Below are 23,101 nucleotides of genomic sequence, written 5' to 3'. Positions count from 1 at the left end.
AAAAAAATCAAAAAAAAAAAAAAAAAAAAAAAAAAAAAAAAGGAAACCCCCATGAGATCTTTTGAATTAGAGATTTCTATAAAATTGGCAAAAGGCTGAGACATCTAATGGAAGCTTTCACAAAGATCAGTTTGGAAGTTGAATTTACAACACACTATTTCTCTACTAAATGTTACTAAATGTATGTCTACCAAACAGTAAGATTTCTTACCAGTGCATGGCTTTTGTTCCACACAGAGTTTAATCAAGTAGTTTCCATATGTATTGCAAATAAAAGTTTCATTGAGGACAGATACAGACAAATGATTCCAGTTTTATTAAACACAGACTAGCTTATTGTTGCTATCCTTTCAGGACCAAGGTGAAAGAGAAAAAGCTACTGAGCCCATTTTTCCCTGTTCTTCAGTGTCCAAGTTGTAAGCATCAGAGACCGCCAAAGCTAGCTGCTTCCCAAAGACTGATTATTCTTAAGAACTGTTATAGCTCTTAATTTTCATAATACCCTAGAAGAGTCTCTGACAGCTCAGACTTTTTCACTTCTGAAAATTTTGTTGTTGTGATACATAAAAATCTACATATCGCCTATTGAAGAAGTTAGGTGTTAAGGCATCTCCAAACACTCATTTGAGTGTTCAAAATTTGGCTGGGCTTTAATTATTTAAAAGTAGCATACTGTCTAATGTAAAATACTGCTAAGCAATTCAGATAAAACCACCATATTATAGGTTGTTTTGAAAAGATTTCCAAAATTATTTACATCTAATGCTGCTTAAATGCTCCTCTCAGTTCCTCCTATGCTGTTCTGGTGGGATTTCACATCCATCCTTGATTCACCAGATATAGCTCCACATACAGTATTTCTTTTCCTGCTTGCAAGAGTTGGCTGACTGTCTTCATTTCATTGTGAATTGAATTCGTTACACTTTAAGTCTCTGAGTAGCCTTACGTGAACAACTTTGTTGTCACCTTTCAAATGCTTTTACGAGGCATGGTCTAAAAACACTCTCTTATTTAAACCTTGCTGGTTCTTAAATGCAGCTACTTTCTTTGTGTTAACATCTGTTTCTCCTTTAGCTCCCTTTCCTTTTTCCCTAAATGACACTGCAAGGAATTGCAATTCATTTCTGTCCAACGTTATTGACTGAGATATGCCAATCAAAAACATGCAGAAACTTCCCTGGTCAGGATATTCCATAGCCTGAAATAAAGGTTACTTATCAAAAGATGGAGCACTGGAGCAACCATTTCAGCTTTATATCTGTTATCTATTGTGGAAACCACAAATCATTACTTAGCAGACTGCCCCTTAAAGTCCAAAGACACAGATATTTACCATAGAAGATACGGGGATGTATTGTGAAAGTGAGCCTTTTTGTAACTCACAATTTGTTAAACTTAGACTACGATTTGTTAGCCTCTAGTTTAGGACATTTCCTTTTTAATTCCTGCATTGAACTTTTGTTGTTGTTAGGTTGGATGATGCGTTGTCTGGAGCTTGAACATATGGCAAACTTAGTTGCTTAAAGTAATCTATCAAAGTGCAATGCATGTACAATGCATGACAATTTTCCAGTCACAGTGACTGTATAGATGTGTCTGCCCAGTACATGATCATTCACTAGTTTTTCCATTAACTTCAATACAAGGTCAAGCCCAAACTCAGTAGCAAGCAGAATGTATTTCCACATACGGCCTTTTTTCTGCCCTGGTCTCATGCTAAACTCATGCTAATCTTTGCTTCTTCCCCTTTTGGCTTGCTTAAGTGGAGAATTCTCCTTTAACACTGTATAGGTAATACAGTGATACGCTGTAAGGGATGAAAAAGTACACTGAGTTTGAAAAAGCATGTAATCGTGACCAAACATGTAAAATCCAACCTGAATTTTTCTTGCCACCTTTTGAAAAAAAAGCTGGGGTAAGAGTGAACTATTAAAAAATGTTGGTAAGAACAACTTTTAAGTATAATCTTCCTGGAAAAAAATGAGCAAGTATAGAAATCTCTCCTTTCTGTCTTCCCAGTTCTACCACAATTAAAGCTGCTCTGTGGAGCTGATATTCTACAGACATTTAAGACACCCAATCTCTGGAAGGAAGAGCACATCAAAGAAATAGTAGAAAAGTTTGGTTTGGTGTGTATTAGCCGTGCTGGCTCTGATCCTGTTCAGTATATCAATGAATCAGACCTTTTAACTAAATTTCAGCACAATATCTTTCTAGTGAAAGAATGGATTCAGAATGAAGTCAGTGCAACACAGATACGCAGTGCCTTGTGCAGAGGATTAAGTGTAAAATACCTCATACCAGATTCTGTAATTTCCTACATTACACACCATAATATCTACACAGAAGAGAGTGAGCGGAAGAATGAAGGTGACTTGCTTCAACCTCTGAAGTTGCATAACACAACAGCAAACTCGCTGAATGATTGAAAACTGTAGTCTGTGAACTGGACAGAGGTGGCATTTTTTCATGTAAAATTATTGAAAAAGATGTTTTGTTGATTAAAGAAGATGCAAGTTTATGTTTTAGCAGTTTGGACAAGAGATAGAAATAAAGTCTTGTTTCATTCAAGTGCTTAAAAATACATGCAGCCTTCATGTCAATTTTAATCCTCCTGTTGAACAGACCAGCAATACTCTTCCTCCAATTTAGTTCATTTCTTTGCTTCTCTGACCCAGTCAGTCTTCTGCAAGAGTTAAGTAATTGCCAAAGTCTTGGAGTAGATGACATATCCATGAGGATCTGGGTCATAAACCCCTTTTGTCAGCAGCAAAAATGCTACTAATATTGCTGGTCACATCATGATGAGAATCTTTCAAAATGTGGTTGATCATTCTGTTCTTTGCTTTTCTTCATGGATGGATGAATATTAGTAATTTCTTGCTGCTTTTGAAGTCCAGCAGTGCAATAGGAAGAACAGCCTAAGCCCTTTGAAAAACAACACAACCAAAACAAAGAACCTCAATCCCTAATAAAAAAGACCATTTTTTGTAATAGGAAAACATGTCTAGTCTTTCTTAGACCAGTCAGATAAACTCTGACTGGTTTGTAAATTTGTCATGTACAACACAGAAATTATCACATTGTCTTTGTTTGTCTTTATTTGTGTATCACATTTTCTCAGTGTGATATGAAAAGCTAGTACCAGTCAAAAAGCATATTCTTCACTCTGATTTGAATATAATGATCCACAATTTCAATACCTTTTTTTTTTTTTTGAGAATTGTTATGTGGTCTAGGTACATCTGTGTATAAAGAAGGTTACTAATTCAGCATTGTCCTCTGGTTTGGTGGACAAAACAAACAGAAGAATACAGTTTTTGCACCAAAACTACTGTGATATAACAGCATGGAACTTGAACTGTAGCACTTGCAGAATGGAAAATAAATGGAAATAGGTAAGAGGCTTACGTAGTAGTTGAACCTAATGTTAGCCAGACAAATGTATTCTGTATTCTACTTGCCTGCTTTGCCAAGTCAATCTAGCTCACTTTTGATGGAAGACACCTCCAAAGAATAGGAATGGGATAAATATCTCATAAATAATAGTAACTTCTGGAAGATTGCTACAAAAACACTGGAATGTCTCTGATTTTCTTATACTCAGGAAAGAGGAAAAGGATCAGGCTAAAAACTGACCATAGACCTGAAAAACATGTAGCTTTCCTTTTTATTCTTAAAAAATACTGCATAGAACCAGGTATAGTAGAAGACCCAGTATCAAAACTGACTTAATTTGGAATAAATGGCTACTAATATGTCTGAAGGGAAATTACTGCTATCTTTTCTCACAGAATAAATGCTAACGTTTTACACTTTCTATAGTATCACTAAAACATAAATGATTTTTAAACATAAAAGATACACGTCTGGCTCAGAATGATCTTGAGCCACAAAGTATTGGAATCTGGAAGAGTATATTTGGAAGTATCATAATATCCTTCCACTGCTACAGACAAGGTGCAGGACTCTCTTGGTTTAATTCAGTACAGCCACTCTGGTGTTATCCCTTTGAAATAAGAACTCTGCTTGCGTAGGATGGCTTTATGCTGGGTGAGGGTGGAAATAAAGGGGCTTTACACAACTTTATTTAGGCATCTTATTTGTAAGAGGGACATTGTTTAACAATGCAATTTAGAGTGTTTGAGTAAAGCTCATACTCCACTTCATCTGGAAGAGCCCCCCCCTCCCTTTCTCTGGCATATGAGGATACCAGCCTTCTAATTTCAGCATCTAAAACAGATATTTAAGGTTGGTAAGTATTTATGCATTCCAAAAGTGAATTGAAGAAGATGTAGGGGAAGACGAGTGCTCTGGTAAGGAAATCTGATTACTCAAATGGTCCATACTCTGTGGCATTGTGTAAAATTCAGTTTCTTCACAGGTACCAAGAACAGAATACTACATTTTATAGCTGACAATCTCTTTTCTAACTCATTAGATCTGAAATAAGGTTGTAATGTGAGGTGATACATGGATATGGATAGGAAGACTGTTGCCAGCAGGTCGAGGGAGGTGATCCTGCCCCTCTACTCAGCCCTGGGGAGGCCTCATCTCCAGTACTGTGTCCAGTTCTGGGCTCCCCAGTGCAAGAGAGACATGGAGCTACTGCAGAGAGTCCAGCGTAGGGCTACGAAGATGATCAGAGGGCTGGAGCACCCGCCCTAGGAGGAGCAACTGCCAGAGCTGGGCCTCTTCAGCCTGGGGAAGGGAAGACTGAAGGGGGATCTTATCAACGTGTACAAGTACCTGAAGGGAGGGTGTCAAGGGGGTGGGGACAAACTCTTTTCAGTTGTCCCATGCAACAGGACAAGCGGCAACAGGCAAAAATTGAAGCACAGGAAGTTCCGCCTGAACATGAGGGGGAATTTCTTCCCTGTGAGAGTGACGGAGCCCTGGACCAGGTTGCCCAGAGAGGTTGTGGAGTCTCCTTCTCTGGAAATATTCAAGGCCCGCCTGGCTGCAACCCTGTCTAACGTGCTTTAGTTGACCCTGCTTGAGCAGGGGAGTTGGACTAGATGATCTCCAGAGGTCCCTTCCAACCTTACCGATTCTGTGATTCTGTAATATTTTGGTATGCACAATACTTATATCTGCCAAGATGAACAATTTAGTCCTTATTTCAACTCTCTGCAGCAGGATAGCCCATACAAGAAGAATCAAAAGAAGGTGGGAGGGAAGAAGTTTGCTGTGCTACTTGCATGTGAATTCCAGTCTAGAAGTATTCCCACTGCAGAATAAAAATATCCGCACACTTTCTGTGTAGAAGTTCCACAGGACCAAAGCAGGGGTATGGGACACTTTGGTACAAAACGATATCAGGTAAGATGTTAGATTATTCTTCTTACTGTGTCTTCAGTTTTCAGCACACATTCAATAGGCATGTAGCATTTATCAATATACAGAATCAACCACTGCTTCTTAATACAAGCTTCCACCCAACTGGCCCTTTCTGGGTCATCAGCTGACCAACCAGTCAACTTCCAGTGGTAGTACTCCGGAATTAAGCAGCTTGTGAAACAAATTAAAATAATGCCAGATACAACTTACCTTCACTGAAAGAGTCTGTATGACTCTTCTTCTGAAAAGAAGAAGGCATAAAGTAGCTTGAGGAAGCAAGATCAGCCTCAAAAACCACACAAGATCAGCACTTGTATAGCTTTGGCTAATATCCTAAACTAAAGCTGTTGAAAAGATCTTATTTCTGAGTAGCATGAAAAAATGAAGAGTAATATGGTTAAAATGGATTACCAGATAATCAGTGTCCTTACAAAAGTTAGATGGAAAGTGAATGTTTCATTCCATTTGAATCAAGTTATCCTGCTGTCATTACAAATCGCTGAGGTTCAGCCTTGTGGAAGGATTTAAAGGCAACGCTTCAACAATAATCGGATTAGGAAGACTTTCATAGCTACATAGCTTGAGAAACAGATAAAAGAAACCAGAGTTCAGGCTTACCACAAAGTAAGGCAGTGAGCTGTGTCGTGGAGAATCAACACGCTGTTCTAAGAAAGACTTTGATTTTGACAATTACCTAGAGTAGGGATGCCGGCAGATTTCAATGGTTACTGGAAAATGGTCAGCAATGACAATTTTGAGGAGTATCTGAGAGCACTGGGTAAGATTCCTTTCATGTTTCTTTAGTAAATAATGAATAAACACAACCTTAGTATTGACATGAATCTGTTTTTTTCTTGTACAGTCATGAATCATTTTTTGTGAGATTTCTTTTTAGGAATACACTGTAAGAACTGCCTTATGCAAAACTGTTTATCCTAAACAACCTGTCTTGAAGTTTACACTTACCAGAGATTAAACTACATAGCTTAAAGATGTCAATGACAGTTTTCAAACTTAAAAATGACCCATAGTTTGAAAAAGAGTAAAAATTTTGTGTGTGCTGCAAAGACAAGAATATACTTGATGCAGTTTTTTGTGTTTGCATTTGATGAAGTATGTAAAATGCCAGTATTTCCATAGAAAAACTGATGACCTTGTTAGTTGTCAAATATGAGTGGGATTTATTTGAGGTTCAGCATAAGAAACAGTCAAAACATTGACTTATTTAAGTTAACAGAATTAGGTTCTGGGCTTCCTCCTGATAAGCAAGCTGGCCTGAACGGATCTGGACGTTTATTTATTTATCTTTGTCTTAGTCCTCCCAAGAGCTACAATCCTCTTTTGTGGTAGACTTTTCTGGATTAAAATAATTCTTTTTTTTTTTCAGATGTAAATGTTGCTGTAAGAAAAATAGCAAACTTGCTAAAACCTGACAAAGAAATCCTTCAGAATGGGGATCATATGATCATTAAAACTCTAAGCACTTTTAGAAACTACATCATGGAATTTGATGTAGGAAAGGAGTTTGAGGAGGATTTAGCTGGGGTGGATGATCGCAAATGCATGGTAAGAATTAGAACTGTAACAACTGACAAAAAAAAAGATTAGGGATAATTATTAATAATCCATGGCCTTGCCACAAGCACATTTGTAAGCCATTTTAGCTGGCTATTCCTAAGATTATTTCTGTACTTCTTAGTTTGCTGAGATGTGCATACATTTTTCAGCATTTAAGAAATGCTAATTTTAAGCAGGAGCATGAAACAATTTCATTAATGAATGGAGAATTCATTTAAACGTTACTCAATTATACTGGGATATTTGTTAGTCAAAAAGCTATTTACAGCCAGAATTTTAGAATTTCTGCATTGAGTAATGTTTTACAGTAAAAGAAATCCATTGTTTCAGGATCAGGTGCTGTTCTCCGTAAGTGAGAATGGCCAAGTGCTTAGAAACTGCTGCTTTTCTTGTCCTTCTTTCTGTGATCCCACCTCCCTGAGTATATTTGGTAGAGTGGATGCACTAATTAGCCTACTAGAACAAATCTTTGTGATCAGTAAGCCAACACTGAGGGCTCTGTATTACGAGCTTTTGCTCTTGCCAGGGAGATAGTATTTTCTAACTCATGACTGATAAATTCCAATTAACAGGAAAAAAAATGAGAAAACCAAGTTCTTTATCAGAACCACACTATATGTTTTCAAAGAAGGGAGAAGCAAAGCATATTTATGTGAAGTGAAATGGCCTGAAGTCATAATACATTTTTGACCACTGGAAGGTTCTTAATCAGGATAGTGAGGTCCAGATCCACTGAACAGTTACAATCCTGAAGAAAGACTTAGATTTAGAGGGCTAAATTACTATCAAAATAGTAATGCTTAAAACCTCTACCTGACCTCTCAGACACTAAAAATATCTAAGTCATCTGTTTTCATCAGTGTTGTACTTGTTTGTGTACATACAGAATGTCCCAAACTAACCATTATCTTTATACTTGAATACTATTAAACTCTAGGCTAAAACATCCTCTACCTGGAGGAATTAAGTAATTGTGCTGTGAGGCTGTCTAGCACACACCTGCAACAAGTTCTACAAAATATGCCAGCCAACCATTATGCTGAAAAAGCAGATTCAGGGGAGACAGAAAGATGCCCCTTGCCCCGTTCTTTTTTTGAAATGCTCAATAGATCTAAACACGGAGCTCCCCATTCCCTCACCCTGAACATTTCACTATTTCTAACAGGCTGATACTCTCTATCCTATTTTGTGAAATTTAATGATGATGAAGAATTCAAAATGTTGAACGAGAAAGAGCATCTTCTGTCCACATCTGAAAACCACAACGTCTAGCAAGGCTTGCAGTATTTAAGCAACTACAACAGGCCACAAAGAGTCTTGTGAGAGAAGGGTAATGATGCTGATAAGAGATACTGAGTGGCATTATGAGGAAAACCACCATAAAAGGGAAGGTGGAATTTCATTCCTGATGTTTTCTTTCCTCATCCATAGCTTGTGAAGCCACATGACATAAATTACTTTATCATTAATACTTAACCTGTGTAGTGGGGGAGATTATGAATCAATTACCTTTATCTACATCATGGACTGAGCAGAACACTGGGCAATATTTCTCCGCACTATCCTGTTGTTCACCCAAGTAGCTCAATGCATGAGAAGTTCAAAGTAACATGGATAAAACAATTACACATTAAACATTAATCTATATAGCTAAGCAATTACTGTGCAAAAGTTACCTTAGAAGTCTCTCATCCAATATGTATAGATTATTTTTCTTTTAATGAAGTATACATCTAAGGAGTCATCTAACTACAGTTAATACACATCAGTAAAAATAATATTAGCACATTGAACTGGCTGGATCTTCTTGTATGTAATTCACTGAAATTGTGTTCACCTTTCAGCTGTAAAACATGCCTTTGAGCCAGTCAGGGTACAGCATAACTAGGATAATTTCAAATCAATTCTATCTGAAGAGGAAAGGCTAAAAAATTTTGCTGATTCTTATTTTAAGTTACCTTATATATCAGTATATTTGCTTACTACCTCAGTCAAAAGTATATAAAAAAGCTAAATGAAAAACAACGAAGGTTGACATCTCGTGTTCCAAGTCAAGAATGGGGAAGCTCAGATGCAAAAATTATTTTTCTAAAATTTTTATTTTTCTAACTATTTTACTGCTAGAGTCAGAGTTACTTTTTGCATTATAATTTTTATGCTATTCAAACATTTGAATGAGATCAAATTGCTTTAGCTCACACTATCCAGAATAAATCTAAGTTTTGTCAGAGACTAAGAAGGGCAAATGATCTTTTTAAAAAATATAGGAAAGACTATATATAGTACAGTAGAATTTCTTGGATAACTGAAAATACAGTGTTAATTCCACTAAAATCAAGTATCTGACTGAGCAAGTGAAGGATACTTCAGTAATTCAGAGCCCTATGCTCTTTGCCACAATAATGTTATTCCTACACTGAAACTGGAAAGGGAATGACTGGGGACTGGTAAACAATTAAAACAGCATGAATTTAAAACTGAAAGAAGGAAATCCTACATATTAACAATTAAGTTAATGAAAACAGAACATAAGCAGGACATAAGCATGGCTAAGTCATCAAATGGGTGTTTAGGATTCCACTACTGAATATAGCAATTAGTTGATGAGCACACAGGCTACCTTCAGGTATATGCTTCAATTAATTCTTCCTATTCCTTTGAAAAATCTGAAAATCTTTTGAAAATTTTCAGAAATGTGTAGTTCATTGGATTTTTCGTATATCTTACCACATGAAGTAGCTTCCTGAAAATATATAATCATTCAATGTTTACGACAGCCTCATAAGGATTGTTCTTAGGCATCCAACCAACCATTCTGTCACACAAACCAGTTCTAGTTACCTGAGCTGTATCCTAATGAAAGGAGAAGTTGCTGGAAACTGATCATGGCTCAGTTTTAAATAACAAATGAGTAACGTGAAGCCAATTCCTGCCTAGTTTGTATTCAGGAAAAATACAATGAAGTTTAGTTGTTCTAAGCATCATTTCATTTATACTGCTGCAAGGTCAGAATAGAGCCCTATTTTAAAATTAAATGGCTCATGAAGCTTATTTAACTATTATTTAAGCAGGATTCCTCTATCCATAAATGAAATTCACAGCTGTTCATCTACTTTAGGGTAGGTATTGGAATGAAGGCTTTGCTGCCAAAAAGACAACCACCAGCGATAACTTGGAATTTCGGTGGTGATCCCCTACAGAGTGATAATACTTGAAATAAATTGTACCTTTCTAGTAAGACACAAGATCAGCAGTCCCTCTGATTCACCTGTTTTGTTTCTTTAACTCCTCAAATTTTGTCCTTTTCTCCTTAAAAATTATTTAAGTTTATTGATTTTGGCTTATAAGCATTTCCTCATATACTGCAGTGGAAAAAAATAGTATTCTAGCATGGTTAGTGCAGGACGTATTTTTATGTTTTTGCCTATCTGTATATAGTGCCCACTTTCTCTGCCATAGTATAAATTCTCCATGGCTCCACTGGAATAATTACTGACATCTTTCAAGTTTTAATTTAAAGGAAATAAATAGTCTTCATTTAGTCTTCTGCTGATACTTCTGAACTTTTATAAACTGCTGTCTGAAAGTGAGGCAGAACAGTCCTCCTGTCAACCTCTGAGGTACAAGAGAACAGAGTTCCACTCCTGGACCTTCTCAGGCACGCTAAAACTCTGGTCCACTCAATCACGTTATGCCTCAGTAAAGAGTAGCTATTTCTTTTTTTCTACCTTGTTTCACACTGCATGCTTTTCAAGGGTTTATGAATGCTGAATATAAAACCAGAAAGAACCAGCTGAAAACCTGGGAACTAGACTTATTAAATTGGATTTTGAATGACAAAACATTAATGTTATGTACAATTGCATCTTGCTAAACTTACAGAGAGGGTAAATCAATTACACACATTAAACAATAAACATCTAGAATCGATTCTGATCCTTGCACAAAGTGAATTGGATCCGCTGTATTGTACTTTCTTCTGGCACAGGATATATGCAGGTGTTTCTATTTTTGTATTGATTCTTATTATTTCATTTTGGTAAGAAAATAATTACCATTCTTAAGAAATAAAACCTTATGCACTGTCCAAAATACTGATTCTACCCTTTCTTCTCCACATATTGTCACCTGTGTGGCTGGTAGCTTTGACACATTAAGTTTCTTACTCCCTGGTATGTCTCCAGTCATTGTTTTCCTTGTTGCTCTTATAAACAAGGCTTCAGAATAAGCAACCCAAACATTTAAGACCTGACCCTGTCTGACAACAGCTTGCCCTTTGATCTAAGACTTGTCAGTCCAATCTCAAGGCACTTTTCTAACAATGGAGATGCTGACAATTGTAGAAGCAAAATACTGCTTGTAGAAATGTTTCATCTTTTGACTACAGTGAGCTTATCGGTCAGGTACACAATGCCCACATTATAACCAGCTTGTCTTTCAACAGAGATCTGAGCAAGCATGTGTTCCATGAACACATTTTAGAGTCCAGTAGCTGTAGGTATCTGTTGCAAGGTGTCACATCTGCCAGCCAAACAAGCAGCTGAGAAATGCATTGCATTGCACTATCGTCCTCTTCCTATAAAAAATTTTGGGGGTTGTGTTGCTGCACAGCTAAGAACAGGAATGATGGAATGACAGGAAGGTTTTATTCGTGCTTCTGCATGGATGAAGTGAAGTTAGTAAGGGACAGAAAGGTTGATATAGACTTTACCATCTCACCTAGCTACGGGATAGCTAAATGTGTATAACTTTGTCAAGCAACAGTATATGGATATAAAATCCAGGAATCCTACTAGTAATTTTTCTGTTGGGGACTGTTTGCTAGACAATTTTCCATAACTGCCAAACACGTTTTCTGTGTAGAGATTTGGCTCTTCGGGAGACACCATCATGAACCCTTATTCTAATCCAGACCTTTGAGGCAAAAGAGCATCATGACTTCAGATCATAATTCCCAAAGACTATCAGAATTGTCTCCGTTAGATTTTAGAAAAGTGTATGGAATGCATTGAATAGCTATGAACACAATGAATGAGCAATACATTTCTGTCAATGGAATAAATGAACCTAGCCTACAAGAGATATTTCTGTAGTTTGTATATGATCTTTCTTCAGATACTCAAGCTTCTCCTTCATAGCTCCTTATCCGGATCATCTGAAGCCGGTTTTATGTTGACAAAAGAAAAAAAGTAGATATCTTCTTAATAAAATCCAAAACTTAAATTTTGAGGATTAATGTGATGTAAATTGTTGATTTCTCTGAATCAAATTTTAAGTTCATATAGATTTTCAAAAGATTTCTGCTTTGGAATCTATTGACCATGGATATTGAGCTTGCCTCATGAAATAGCATAAGCTTGCCATTTCAGTTCTCAAATACGAAGTGATCTAATTGGAAGACACTTATTTTTTTCCAGCACAACATCATCTTCTTCACAAATAGGGTATTTTTTTAGCCAGTACCTTATCAAGACTTATTCAGGACTGTTAAACACAGCCATAGTATTAAGCCTATAGAAAGTATGAGGAGGCCTCTTCATAATGATTCATTCTTGATGCCTGATACATCTCTGTAACTGCTACTTCCAGCATTCTTCACTCAAGGCCTGTAGCACAGGCCTTCATAAGTTCGTAAGTTAACAGTGCTGTCATCATAGCACTTCTAGGGAGCAAGGTAATGCCCAGCTTATCAAGCTAGTCAAACTTCCATGAAAACAATGAACAGCTGAAGCGCGCCGTAATACAGAATTAATACAGGTAATACAGAAAGTCTACCTTGAAAAAGCTTAGCTATAAAAAAATGTGGACTGCTTCAAGCATTGGTACAAAGTAGACAGAATGTCTTCATGATTTGTTCTCTTATTTGCCTCTAGATTGTCTTAGCTGTTATTGATACCAAGTCAAACTTGGTGTTCATTGAAGAATTACTTAAATATTTTTGATTTCCTAATTTGATTTTCCATATATTCCCAGTGTTTCTGGATCAGACTTTGCTTAGAAAGCAAACTAATTGCCTGATTTCTGCTCTCTGCTGAGAGGAAAAACAGAAAAATATTGTGAGATGGATTCTTACTTATTTGCTTTAGTGTAAACCTATCAGTCTGTCACCAACCTGCCAGATACAAATTTGGTGAGATAAAAGACAGGTATTACAAGCTGGAGACAGGAGAAACCCTGAACCAGGCTGTAGCCCTGCCCATTAGAAGTGCGCAGCATGTATCCTGCCCAGAAGGTCATAGGTAGTGACTAGATTACAGAATGCCCTTTCACAGTTACATTGGATAGTAGCTGTGACACCAAAAACTTTGCATTATTCCATTAGAACTTTAGTTGATGAAAATTTCCCCTGAAAACTGCATATCAAATGTTTATATATCACTTCAGTACTTAGTTCATATGCAAATGCTTTATCTTGAGTACCTAATAAATATCTAATTGGATACATTGCCATGTCTGACTCAAAATTCCAGAGTATTTTTTGGTGTTACCCAGCTCCAGTCAGATTTTCCTATGTCCTTTATCTGACCTAAACAGCCATTTTCCAGTATTTAATCCTTCTTAAATCACAAGTATAGTTGTAAAATGACAAGTCATTCTCATGAACACAGAATTATTAGGTTGAGAAGGAACATGTATTGTGCCATTTGCTGCACCATAATATAGAGACAACACTTTGAAGGGTATTAGAAGAAAAATAGAAGAGCTAATGCTCTATTTCTCCCAAAGATGGGAAATCAGTAATGTATTTTTGATGAAAGGTGGTAGCTGCAATTCACATTCGTAAATGCAATGTGTCTAGAATCTATGTAGCATAAGCAGGAAAGTTTACGGCTTATTTTTTAGATATTTTTGTTATTTTCTTTCATTCACCAGTAAAATACATTAGGTATCTTCTTCAAGGCAAAGTGCACAACATAAGCAAGCACATTAGGAACAGCACTATGGGAGTAAGAAACCTTGTCCGGAGCCAGCATCAAATGTTTTTGCATTTAAACCTCACTGGGAAATGCAGAGTTTTCAGATAAAGCAGTTATTTTGATGACAATTCCAGTAAACTACTAAAGTCAATATCTCTGGCTGTGGGTCACTATGACTTACCACTAGAAGCTTGGGAATAGTATCTATTGTAATACTACAAAACTTCACTATTGTCACTACTACAGGAGAAAATGCAAATACATCGTTTATAGATTTATTTTGTTTTTACTGCATATTCCATTTAATATATCAATCTTGTCTCATACTTGAAAACAACAATAGAATAGAAGTACTTTAATTTTCATTTATTCAGGCTTTTGTTTTCAGGAATACAATGTTTCTATACACATGTATTTAAATCTTCATAACAAGAACAGATTAAATCACGGAAAAAAGTATGTGAATGGCCAAGTAATACAAGAAAAATATCTAAGTGCACAAAATAGTTTAAGACCACAAAAATCATAAAGAAACAAAAGAAAATTTGGAACATTTTTAGTGTTCTCAGATTTAAAGATAATAATTTGATCAGTAAATTCAGTATAAATATTTTTGTAAAGTAACCTTTCTGCCTAACCTCATTCAGACAGAAATGCCATCAGAGTTTTTGGGACACAGGCAAAACACTTCCCCCTCCTGGATAATTACTACATTTAATCTAGTGAAGCCTGAGATAACTGCCTTGGTCTGTTATCTTCACCTCTCAGATGAGCTCTATTCTCCACCACTATACTTCGAGAAGCAGATATATAATTCAAGAGAGGTGCAATACTGTTGGTTAGAATTTTTGAGAAAAGTTAAATTGAGGCAAGACTCACTGTATTATCTCCCTTGGTTAACTTTCTTTGTTCTCCTTCAGGATTTTTCGATCACATTATAGATTACTTATATTAATCACAATTTTTCATTGAAATTTCCTAAGGAATTATATCTATTTGACCCAAGATGTATTATTAGTTTCAGGTTTAAGTACCTTGCCAGAAGATCTGATAGTAAGTAAGCACCAGATTCAAGAACATAAGCAATAAATTCTTGCTCAATATTCTCTTTTAATCCCTACATGGTGCTAGTTGTTTGTATAACTTGTTGAAATGATACACTGATCAATGACACATGCTCACTTCTAATAAGTTCTTTCGTTCTGTCCATCTTTCTTTAGGAACTGCAAGGGAAGATATCAGGCTGGAGGAATAAAGCTTTTTTTAAAAAAAGGAATCAGCACAGTACAGTTTTTCAAGACAAGTGTTATGCACAAGAGAATACAACCACTGCCTGTTAGGCAACCCTGTTTATCTGTCTACGATGTACATCTCTCCACCATTTGTTTTAGTCTTCCAGGCATTTTCTTCCCCCTTTTGTTGTCAGTATTTTGTGCTTTGGTTAACATTTACAGCAATTTAAGGGGTCTTTTAGAGAAATAAAAATGGTAGGGAAGACAGAAATGGTTCACTTTCTAATTAATATATGAAGAGCATTAACATTTATAAATCCAAAAGGTAATTTACATTTTTGGAGTTATAGTGCTTCTCCCAGTCAGTAGTCACTGAACGAATATTTTATGTACATAAAGAAAGGAGAGTGTTGTACAAAAAAGTAAATGCTAACAGAGTCCCTTCATGACACCCATATTGCTGTCCAAATTATAAAGGGATCAAAGCTATTGTTTTCCTCAGCAAGCTAAGATTAAGCTTGCTTATAATGAACTAGATGATTATGTACAACCTGTAAGCTATAAGATACGTTTATAGTACTGTTCGTCTTTAAAGATGTATTTTATTTACAAGAAGGATGAATAGTTGACAGAAATAAATTAAATTGTCTATTTATCCTTCAGGCAGTGCAAGGTGTTTGAGAAAGAAGGGAGCCTTCACTTGTGGAGAAATACTACATTTTCATCTAGTTGATTCTGTTACCATCAGGAAGCTGCTGCTTCCCCAGCATGTCTCATTCTCCTCCTCCTGTTTGTGGGGGGAAATGAGGATGAGCTGCCTGTCCAGGGACGCTGTGCTCACCAAGCCCTGGCGAAGTTTTTCAGTCACTGCAGATAAGAGCTGGTAGTTCGGTCTCTGTAACCAGGATGCCCTAGGTAATGCTATTACCCAAATGGTGGCAAACAGAGTGAATTACAAATGCCTAGTTTTGTAAGAGAAGTTGCTTTACCATATAAGTTAAAACACTAGTTTGTCTCGATAATAAGCATGTTTTGGAAGAGGGAAACAACAACAAAAACATCTCATACTGAAGACTGTCTTAATAGTCTGTTTTAGTGCCTGGTTCCTAGTTATACAATGGCAATATGCTGATTCAATCTTTAGAAATAAATAGTTGCTTTTATATACAATAAAAGAGCCAATATTTACCAACAGTGGTATTTTTAGATATTATTGCTATGTTCTGACTCAAATTTATGGAAGTGCTCTAAGGCAGATGTTGCTGTGTATTTAGTTGTCAGTAAAGTATAGACCTAGTGGCAGCCAGTGCACACGTAACAGCTACGACAAATCCATCCTCAGCTAATACTCTGTGTGTTTTTATAGAGATATTTGGAATGGAATACCTTACTACTCTTTTCCATATCCCTATCTTCCATATTATTTAAGTCTTTTATTATAGCAGACATTGGAGTTTTACTTAAAGAAAGGCAAGATAAAAATGCTAGTGATTAATCTTATTTTCAGTAAGTTGTTGTTTCTGCTAACAAAGAAGAGAACATTATGTTGTCCTGCAATACATTCTGTCCTTCTTAACCTTTCTAGTGGAATAGCCACATATAAAATTAGAAACTGTATGGTTTACTCACATCCCTTCACTATTTATGTTTCTCAAAGGGAACATAGAGTGTTATAACTGGGAATTCTGGCTATAAAACACCTTGGTTAACAGTCTGGGATGTTAAGCTTTCTGTGGTTGTCACCAAATTGCCAAAAGCAATGTCTAGTCTTGACTGGAAAAACAAAAAAGCAAGAGAAAAAAGTGCATCATTTTCTGAGATGAAACAATTTGAACTACCCTTGGAAGCTTAAAAAGATAACATTTCCTTACACTGCTGCAAACATTTCTCAATTTCACCTAAGTGTACTAAACTAGTGAGTATTTTCATAATTTCTACAACAATTGACTTTAAATGTTAGTAGTAATGATGAAGTTGACCTTATTTTATCATGGTATACATATTTATAGTTCAATTCACATGTAAGCTCACAATATTAAACTATAAAACTAATTGGTGATTAAGGTATGCTGAGCTAATACGTAGTGAAAAAAGTAAGTACTGTTACTAAGAAAAGCTGCATATAACAAACCATTTATTCCACAACAGACCTTTCATCTGCAGGTCATCTGTAGATATAATGCTTATTTTCTCATGCATTTGTTTTTTTAGAATCATCAGAAAGTCTTAAGAGAAGTTGACTTAAAAGTTAAACATTTTTCACTTTAACTAGTATTGTTTGTTACTTCCAACTCTCTGGCTAGGCAGCTGGGATGTCTATGAAGTCAAAACAGATATGGAAGACAATCTAAACCATGACAAACACATTAACCCCCTTAAGTACAGCTTTTCCCTAATGTGATGTCCTTTCCTGTGATAGCATATTACACATTAAAACGAGGTGTAGTTTTGAAATGTTACCTACTACTAGGTTATTTTACATGTGTGAACACAGAAGAATTTGTGAATGCATTTTACAGATCAGACAGATTTTTAGCAAGGACAAATGAGTTTATTTTCAGAGACCCCATATGGTGCAGACAGACACTGTATGGGATCACTAACAATGCCTTGCCTGTGATTATCTGCACCAGCGCTCTTTCTAGTGATTCATTTTCCAAGCTTGTTTAGTCTGAAGCTTCCCATGGGTGGAGATTGCTGGCTGTACCTATTTACAAATAGTGGCTATCATGGTTATCATTTAGGAATTGTTTGTGACATACACATATTAAGTAAATACTATGTAGCTGTGTAGCCCTTGAATGTTGAACTGTTTCTAACTCTCAGCATGACAAACGTAGGTTAACTTCTTTTCTTAGAAACTACATTGGATTAACACAGTAAGTTTTTCTTTAATGATAGTTCAGAATTCATCTTCTCTCCATATTTGACCACTTGTACAGGCAGTGGCTTGAAGACTTTCACAAGACAAACTAATTCCGTATTTTGTGTTCAGATTCCCTTCACGCAAGCTCATTTCAAAGCATTGCGCTGATATTGGTGTTAAACTATCTTAATGGAGCATAAATTGGCACTGCTCTTTCTCTTCCTTATTTAAACATTTTACAGAATATTGCTACTCTTTATCTTAAGGAGAAGTGAAAGGCAAATTTCAGTAAAGGCTAACCACAGTAATAAGCTGTAGGCTGCACCCTCATATATTTAAGTAGTTTTATGAATGTAAGTTCCAGCAAACTACTCAGGATAGCAGAGATACTCACGAAAGTGCTACACTGAATCCTAAAAACCTTTACTCTTCTATGACTTCTGTCCCTGTCCAGCAGACTCATTAAGAAGATGCTTAACTTTGAAAAAATAAGAAGAGTAAATATGTAGCTGAGTATTCATTTTCAGAGTTATGGAGTATAACTGCATCAGTTTCTGTTAACCGACTAAAGTTTTATGACATTTTCTTTTTAAAAAACAAATGTAGTTCTCCAGTTACGGATGTTGGCAAAGTTGTCAATTTACTGACACTTCTCCTTGATAATGGAGGACAGATTAAGACATGGAGAAAAAACATAGCCTGAGATTTAAAAGCCTTTTGTGTTCTTTTCTAGCTGTGAGTAGGTGGATACTGTTTTCAGACAGTGTGGCTGGAGAATTGTTCTTATGGAGGAGAAAGGAAACTGAAGCTCAAGTTTTTCGCTCATTTTGCAAACATGGTGTTAGACTGCATATCTCTTCTGCTGCTGTCTGTGTCAGTAGGGAGGGGAGTGCACTCTTACGGCATTTCTGATGGTTTTTCTCATATTTAAAGAGCCAACTTTATCTCACCCTTCTGGGTTTTAAGAGACACTTGAGTACTAACTTTCTATTTAACCTCATTTCTTTTGTAATTATCCTCGGTATTACAACTCTGTGTATAATTATTATTCTTATGAGCTATGTTAATCATTTATTGCATTAGAGAGAAGTTCTGCTTTAAAGAAACTTATGTAAGAGAATACTAAAGTAACACTGAACATGTCCATTTTGCTAGACCACAGTATCTTGGGATGGAGATAAGCTTCTTTGTGTACAGAAAGGAGAAAAAGAAGGTCGTGGTTGGACCCAGTGGATTGAAGGTGATGAAATGCACCTGGTAAGATCATGTAACAGGTTTCAAGTGCCACTGTATTATTTATTCAAATGGTCATATGTAACGCAGCAAGCTGTATGCTACGTTATCTTGGCTTACTTTGACAGAATTAAGTATTAATGCTGCATTTGACTTGTTTCTAAAGCAATAATTTCATGTGGAACCATTATTCTTTTCTGTCCCTAGCAATGATTTCAAAACACCTGATTTCAAAACAATACTGTTTCTGTGTTAACTGTCTGTCCAGACATATCATTTTGAAATGTTTGCACTTAGAAAGACATGTAACAGAATGTCCTTTGTATATTCTGTGAAAGAGGCAGTATGGGACCTGGTGAAATTACACATCTAACAATAAGCCATAAGGGAAAAATATACCATTATTCTTTTAAAATAATTACAGACCAGACTGCATTATAGCCTAGAGAAATGAAACAGCAATTTAGGTTTTGAAATGTTATGTTCTTTCAGATCATCACTTCTGTCTTTCTAAGTAAACAGGACCTGAAAGAAGATCACTATTTTCTTCTCACATCGCTCTTTATAGCATCCTCACTCTCTCATCAGTTCGGTAAAAGGCACTCTTCCAGCTGAGACAATAAAATCCAACTTCCATTCTTGTTCACTGTTCAGTACTATTGCTATTCGTTATTCTAAATGGATGTTCTCTAAATATTCAAATCCATAAAAAAAGTATATATGAAATCTTTGCAACAGTACCACAAGCCCATTCGTACTACACATAATTTTTAGAAAATAACAGAACTCACAGAAACCAGTTTGGGAAGGGAATGTATGTGACAGACCTTATCACCTGGACTACATACTTGATATAATGCAGGTAGGGAGGGAGTACTTGTGTGAATGATCATCACCTTATAGCTGAGATCAGGGTCTCACTGAAAGTAGAGATGAAGCAATGAGAAAGTCTCCAGAATTTTCCATCTATATATATTCCTCTGTCCTGCATACAAACACTCTACAGTATTCCCATACTGTCCCCCAGCTTCACATCATTTGGGTACCATGACCGAGAGCATCAGCACTTTCAGATTCTATGCTGGCAATCAGGTTGCAATTAACCTGAATACCTGGCCCAGAAGCTCAGCTTTCACCTTGCTGCCTTCATCTTATCTGAAGCAATCCCACTAGTTCCATTTTTTTTCACCTCTTCTTTCTGCAAGTCCTTGTTCCTGTTCCTTGCCAGCTCTGTAGTCATTATCTTTTCCAATTTGCTGTCCCCAACACCAGCCTCCCTAGCCAAGATTGCTACCAAGCATACTGCCAACCATATGCTCTAGCTATATAACCTGGCCATGGACCTCCAGGCCTGACTACTTCCTATTCTTGACCCTGCCTCATAATTTTAGAGGTCTTAAACAGGGATTCACTTGCTTAAACATGCATGTCTAGTGCCATTTTAGATACCCTAAGGTAACCTGATGATCTCAGGCTGCTGCATCAGAAGGCTGTGACAGTTCTGTATCATATCTGCCATGCAAGCCTCCGTGCACTCATTGTCATTTCTAAAATCTATCACGATCTATCTCACATGTACACAACAGTCAGTACAAGGTTACTTCATGCAAAGTCTGCAAGTATTTTACAGACAAATTTGATATATTTCAATTTTATCACTTTCTTATATTTCACCAACCACAAAAGATGTCCTCTTTACTCCTTGGAATCTTCATTAATATAACTCTCTCCATTAAACATACAGTAAAAGAGAGACCCATTTAATACCTTATTTTTGACTAGTTAAGATTACTAGGTCTGGTACTCTTGAGAATTCTTTGATACAATGGACAATTACCTCTAAAAAATTGATACTTTGATAGTTTTATGATCCTATTGAACTTTACACAATGAGCCGAGTGTTAATTTAATTCTTTGCACAGCTCTGTGGAGAATAGTACTATATCCTTAGAGAGTTTATCACCTGCTGTTTTCACCATTTCATTCTATGGTCTGTACTTTGTAGCTCCTTTTCCTCCTCAGATTCTATTTTACCTGAGTGACTTCTTTGACCATTTTCCTTTTCCTTTTGAGTTTTATTGCCCTTTTCTATTGTATTGATTGTTTCTGCTTTGTAGGTTTTTATCATTGTCAGCAGATCTCTTAGCCCTTATTGCACAGTCCTTCTTCCAGGTTACCTATATATAAAGTGAACAAAACAGGTCCTAACTAAAATCACTGTATCAATCTGCTTGTTGCATCAATTCATCATGAACCAGTCTCTCTCATTAGTGCTTTTAAAAGTCAAACAGCATATCCCAATGGGGTTATTGACCAAGCATAGGTTTTTTAATGTTATTTTATCAAAGTATATAAGAAAATGTACATAAATGCCCAGGAAACTCTGCCTTCTGTTTCCACAGAATGTTCTGGCAGCTTTATTAACAGTCTTATATTTCAGAATAGAAAGTATGTCTGTTCTAAGTCATAAACTTTGACTTTCTGGCCCTTAAGAAGTTCCACGTATTTTTCTTCTTCCACCAAAAATAGTGAACACCTCCACACAGCCACGCACATATTGTTCATAGCTCTCAGATCTAACTCAAAAAGTTTTGGGAATGGAAAGGATTAAACTGCATCTTCAGTGAAGTTAGTGTAAATGGCAGTATGCCTTTCAAATCAATGCCTGAGACATAAAGAAACATTGCATCTGCTTATGCACAGTTCACTACAATGCAAATATTAGCAAGTAGAGATTTTCAAAAGGTATTATGGAGCACAAAATATCAGGAGTAGATAGCATTAGGTGTCCAGTATGGCTGACTTCAGTACTGCTGGGCTCTGCCGAGATCCCATCTCCTGTTCACAATTAGCTGTCCTTTTCTGATCATCATCATGCTTTTTCTGAAGTGGGCTTTCAAGTGATTTCTGGTTTTGTATGTTCAAAAAGCTAGTCATCAATATATAGATTCAGAACTGGTTGTTCAAATCTATCTCCAAATAACTTGTTTAAGTACCTAAACCAGAGAATACCCATTTCAGAGTGAAGTAGTTGCACACACATATAAAGAATGGTGCACTGGGAACACATTTGGCTCTTTAAGATCTGAGATCCAGAGATAACTTCTCTTACTCCACCTTTCTCCAGAAGACAAAACCAAACCTGCTAGTTTCTTCTAGGATTAAAAATAAGATAAAATACATACAATATAAATTATAAAATATAATTTGGCAGAAAACTGTGAATTCAAATTAAGCCAGACATATAAATGAATATGTAATGCACGAGTCTTATGTAAAAGTTGTATTTTTCAATGATTGTCTCTTCCTAGGAAATAAGAGTGTGTGGAGTCAAGTGTAAGCAGGTCTTTAAGAAGGTACTGTGAGCCTACTGCTGATACAGAAGTGAAGAACAGCAGAATTTACTGAATTACCACCATATCTCCAAATGCTAGAAATGTACATCATCACGGACAAGACAGTAAATAAAAAAAATGAAGATCGCATTAGAATTGTATGGTCAGACTTTGCATAAAACATTTTCACCAAATCATTTTTAAAGAAATAATTCCAAATAAAATTATTTTTGGAAATGCCAATTAAAGATACTAAACACTGTAAATGTGTGTGTACCTTACTTGCTGACTACACCAAATGAGAAAACGTTTGGAATAAAATGAGACACAAGCTTAAGAACCAATGAGCTCATCTACAACGAATATCACATTTCCATAGCCCTGGCAAGGGACCTTAAAGCAGTCTGGGACCTCTTTTCACTGACAATGCAGTGTTAAATCATTGTAGGGAAGAGAATTAGAACTATGGGTTGTGGGTTAATATACACTGAAATCCGATTTCATTGAAGTCAGTGTGAATTTACCATCAGCTCCAATGGAGCCCTGCTTCACTGGAAGTATTCCACCATAAATGAAACCCAGTTTCTCAAATTAAGTAAA

At 36.2% G+C, this 23,101-nt stretch overlaps 2 protein-coding genes across 10 annotated transcripts in view; both read left to right on the top strand.

The window, feature by feature from the left end:
* NMNAT3 (nicotinamide nucleotide adenylyltransferase 3) overlaps positions 1-2,584 on the top strand; it is a 27,879-nt gene extending 25,295 nt beyond the window's left edge. For all 5 annotated transcript variants that reach the window (XM_085298552.1, XM_085298549.1, XM_085298551.1 and 2 more), the window contains exon 6: positions 2,020-2,584. In XM_085298552.1, the coding sequence (XP_085154678.1) occupies positions 2,020-2,429 (410 nt within the window). In that variant the 3' untranslated portion in view covers positions 2,430-2,584. The remainder of the gene's footprint in view (positions 1-2,019) is intronic.
* Positions 2,585-3,262: 678 nt separating this feature from the next.
* On the top strand, positions 3,263-22,767 carry RBP1 (retinol binding protein 1). Of its 5 annotated transcripts, none has more exons than XM_085298557.1 (5): positions 3,263-3,398; positions 4,442-6,118; positions 6,728-6,906; positions 19,089-19,190; positions 22,478-22,767. In XM_085298557.1, the coding sequence occupies exons 2-5, from the start codon at positions 6,046-6,048 to the stop codon at positions 22,529-22,531; spliced, it is 408 nt and encodes a 135-aa protein (XP_085154683.1). In that variant the 5' UTR covers positions 3,263-3,398; positions 4,442-6,045; the 3' UTR covers positions 22,532-22,767. The 5 variants fall into 5 exon arrangements, 4 of the variants coding, with proteins under 4 accessions (XP_085154683.1, XP_085154682.1, XP_085154680.1 ...); XR_014895003.1 differs by lacking the exon at positions 22,478-22,767 and adding an exon at positions 15,056-15,256 and having other exon boundaries at positions 3,265-3,398; positions 19,089-19,173; XM_085298554.1 differs by lacking the exons at positions 3,263-3,398; positions 4,442-6,118 and adding exons at positions 15,056-15,256; positions 18,391-18,430 and having other exon boundaries at positions 6,791-6,906.
* The last annotated feature ends 334 nt before the right edge of the window (positions 22,768-23,101 follow it).

This window comes from Rhea americana, unplaced genomic scaffold (genome assembly GCF_003343005.1).
Source record: "Rhea americana isolate MKP2758 unplaced genomic scaffold, rheAme1 scaffold_14, whole genome shotgun sequence".
NCBI classification, from domain to species: Eukaryota; Metazoa; Chordata; class Aves; order Rheiformes; family Rheidae; genus Rhea; species Rhea americana.
The sequence above is the reverse complement of the archived record's forward strand: the minus strand, read 5'-3'. Positions and strand labels throughout refer to the sequence as shown.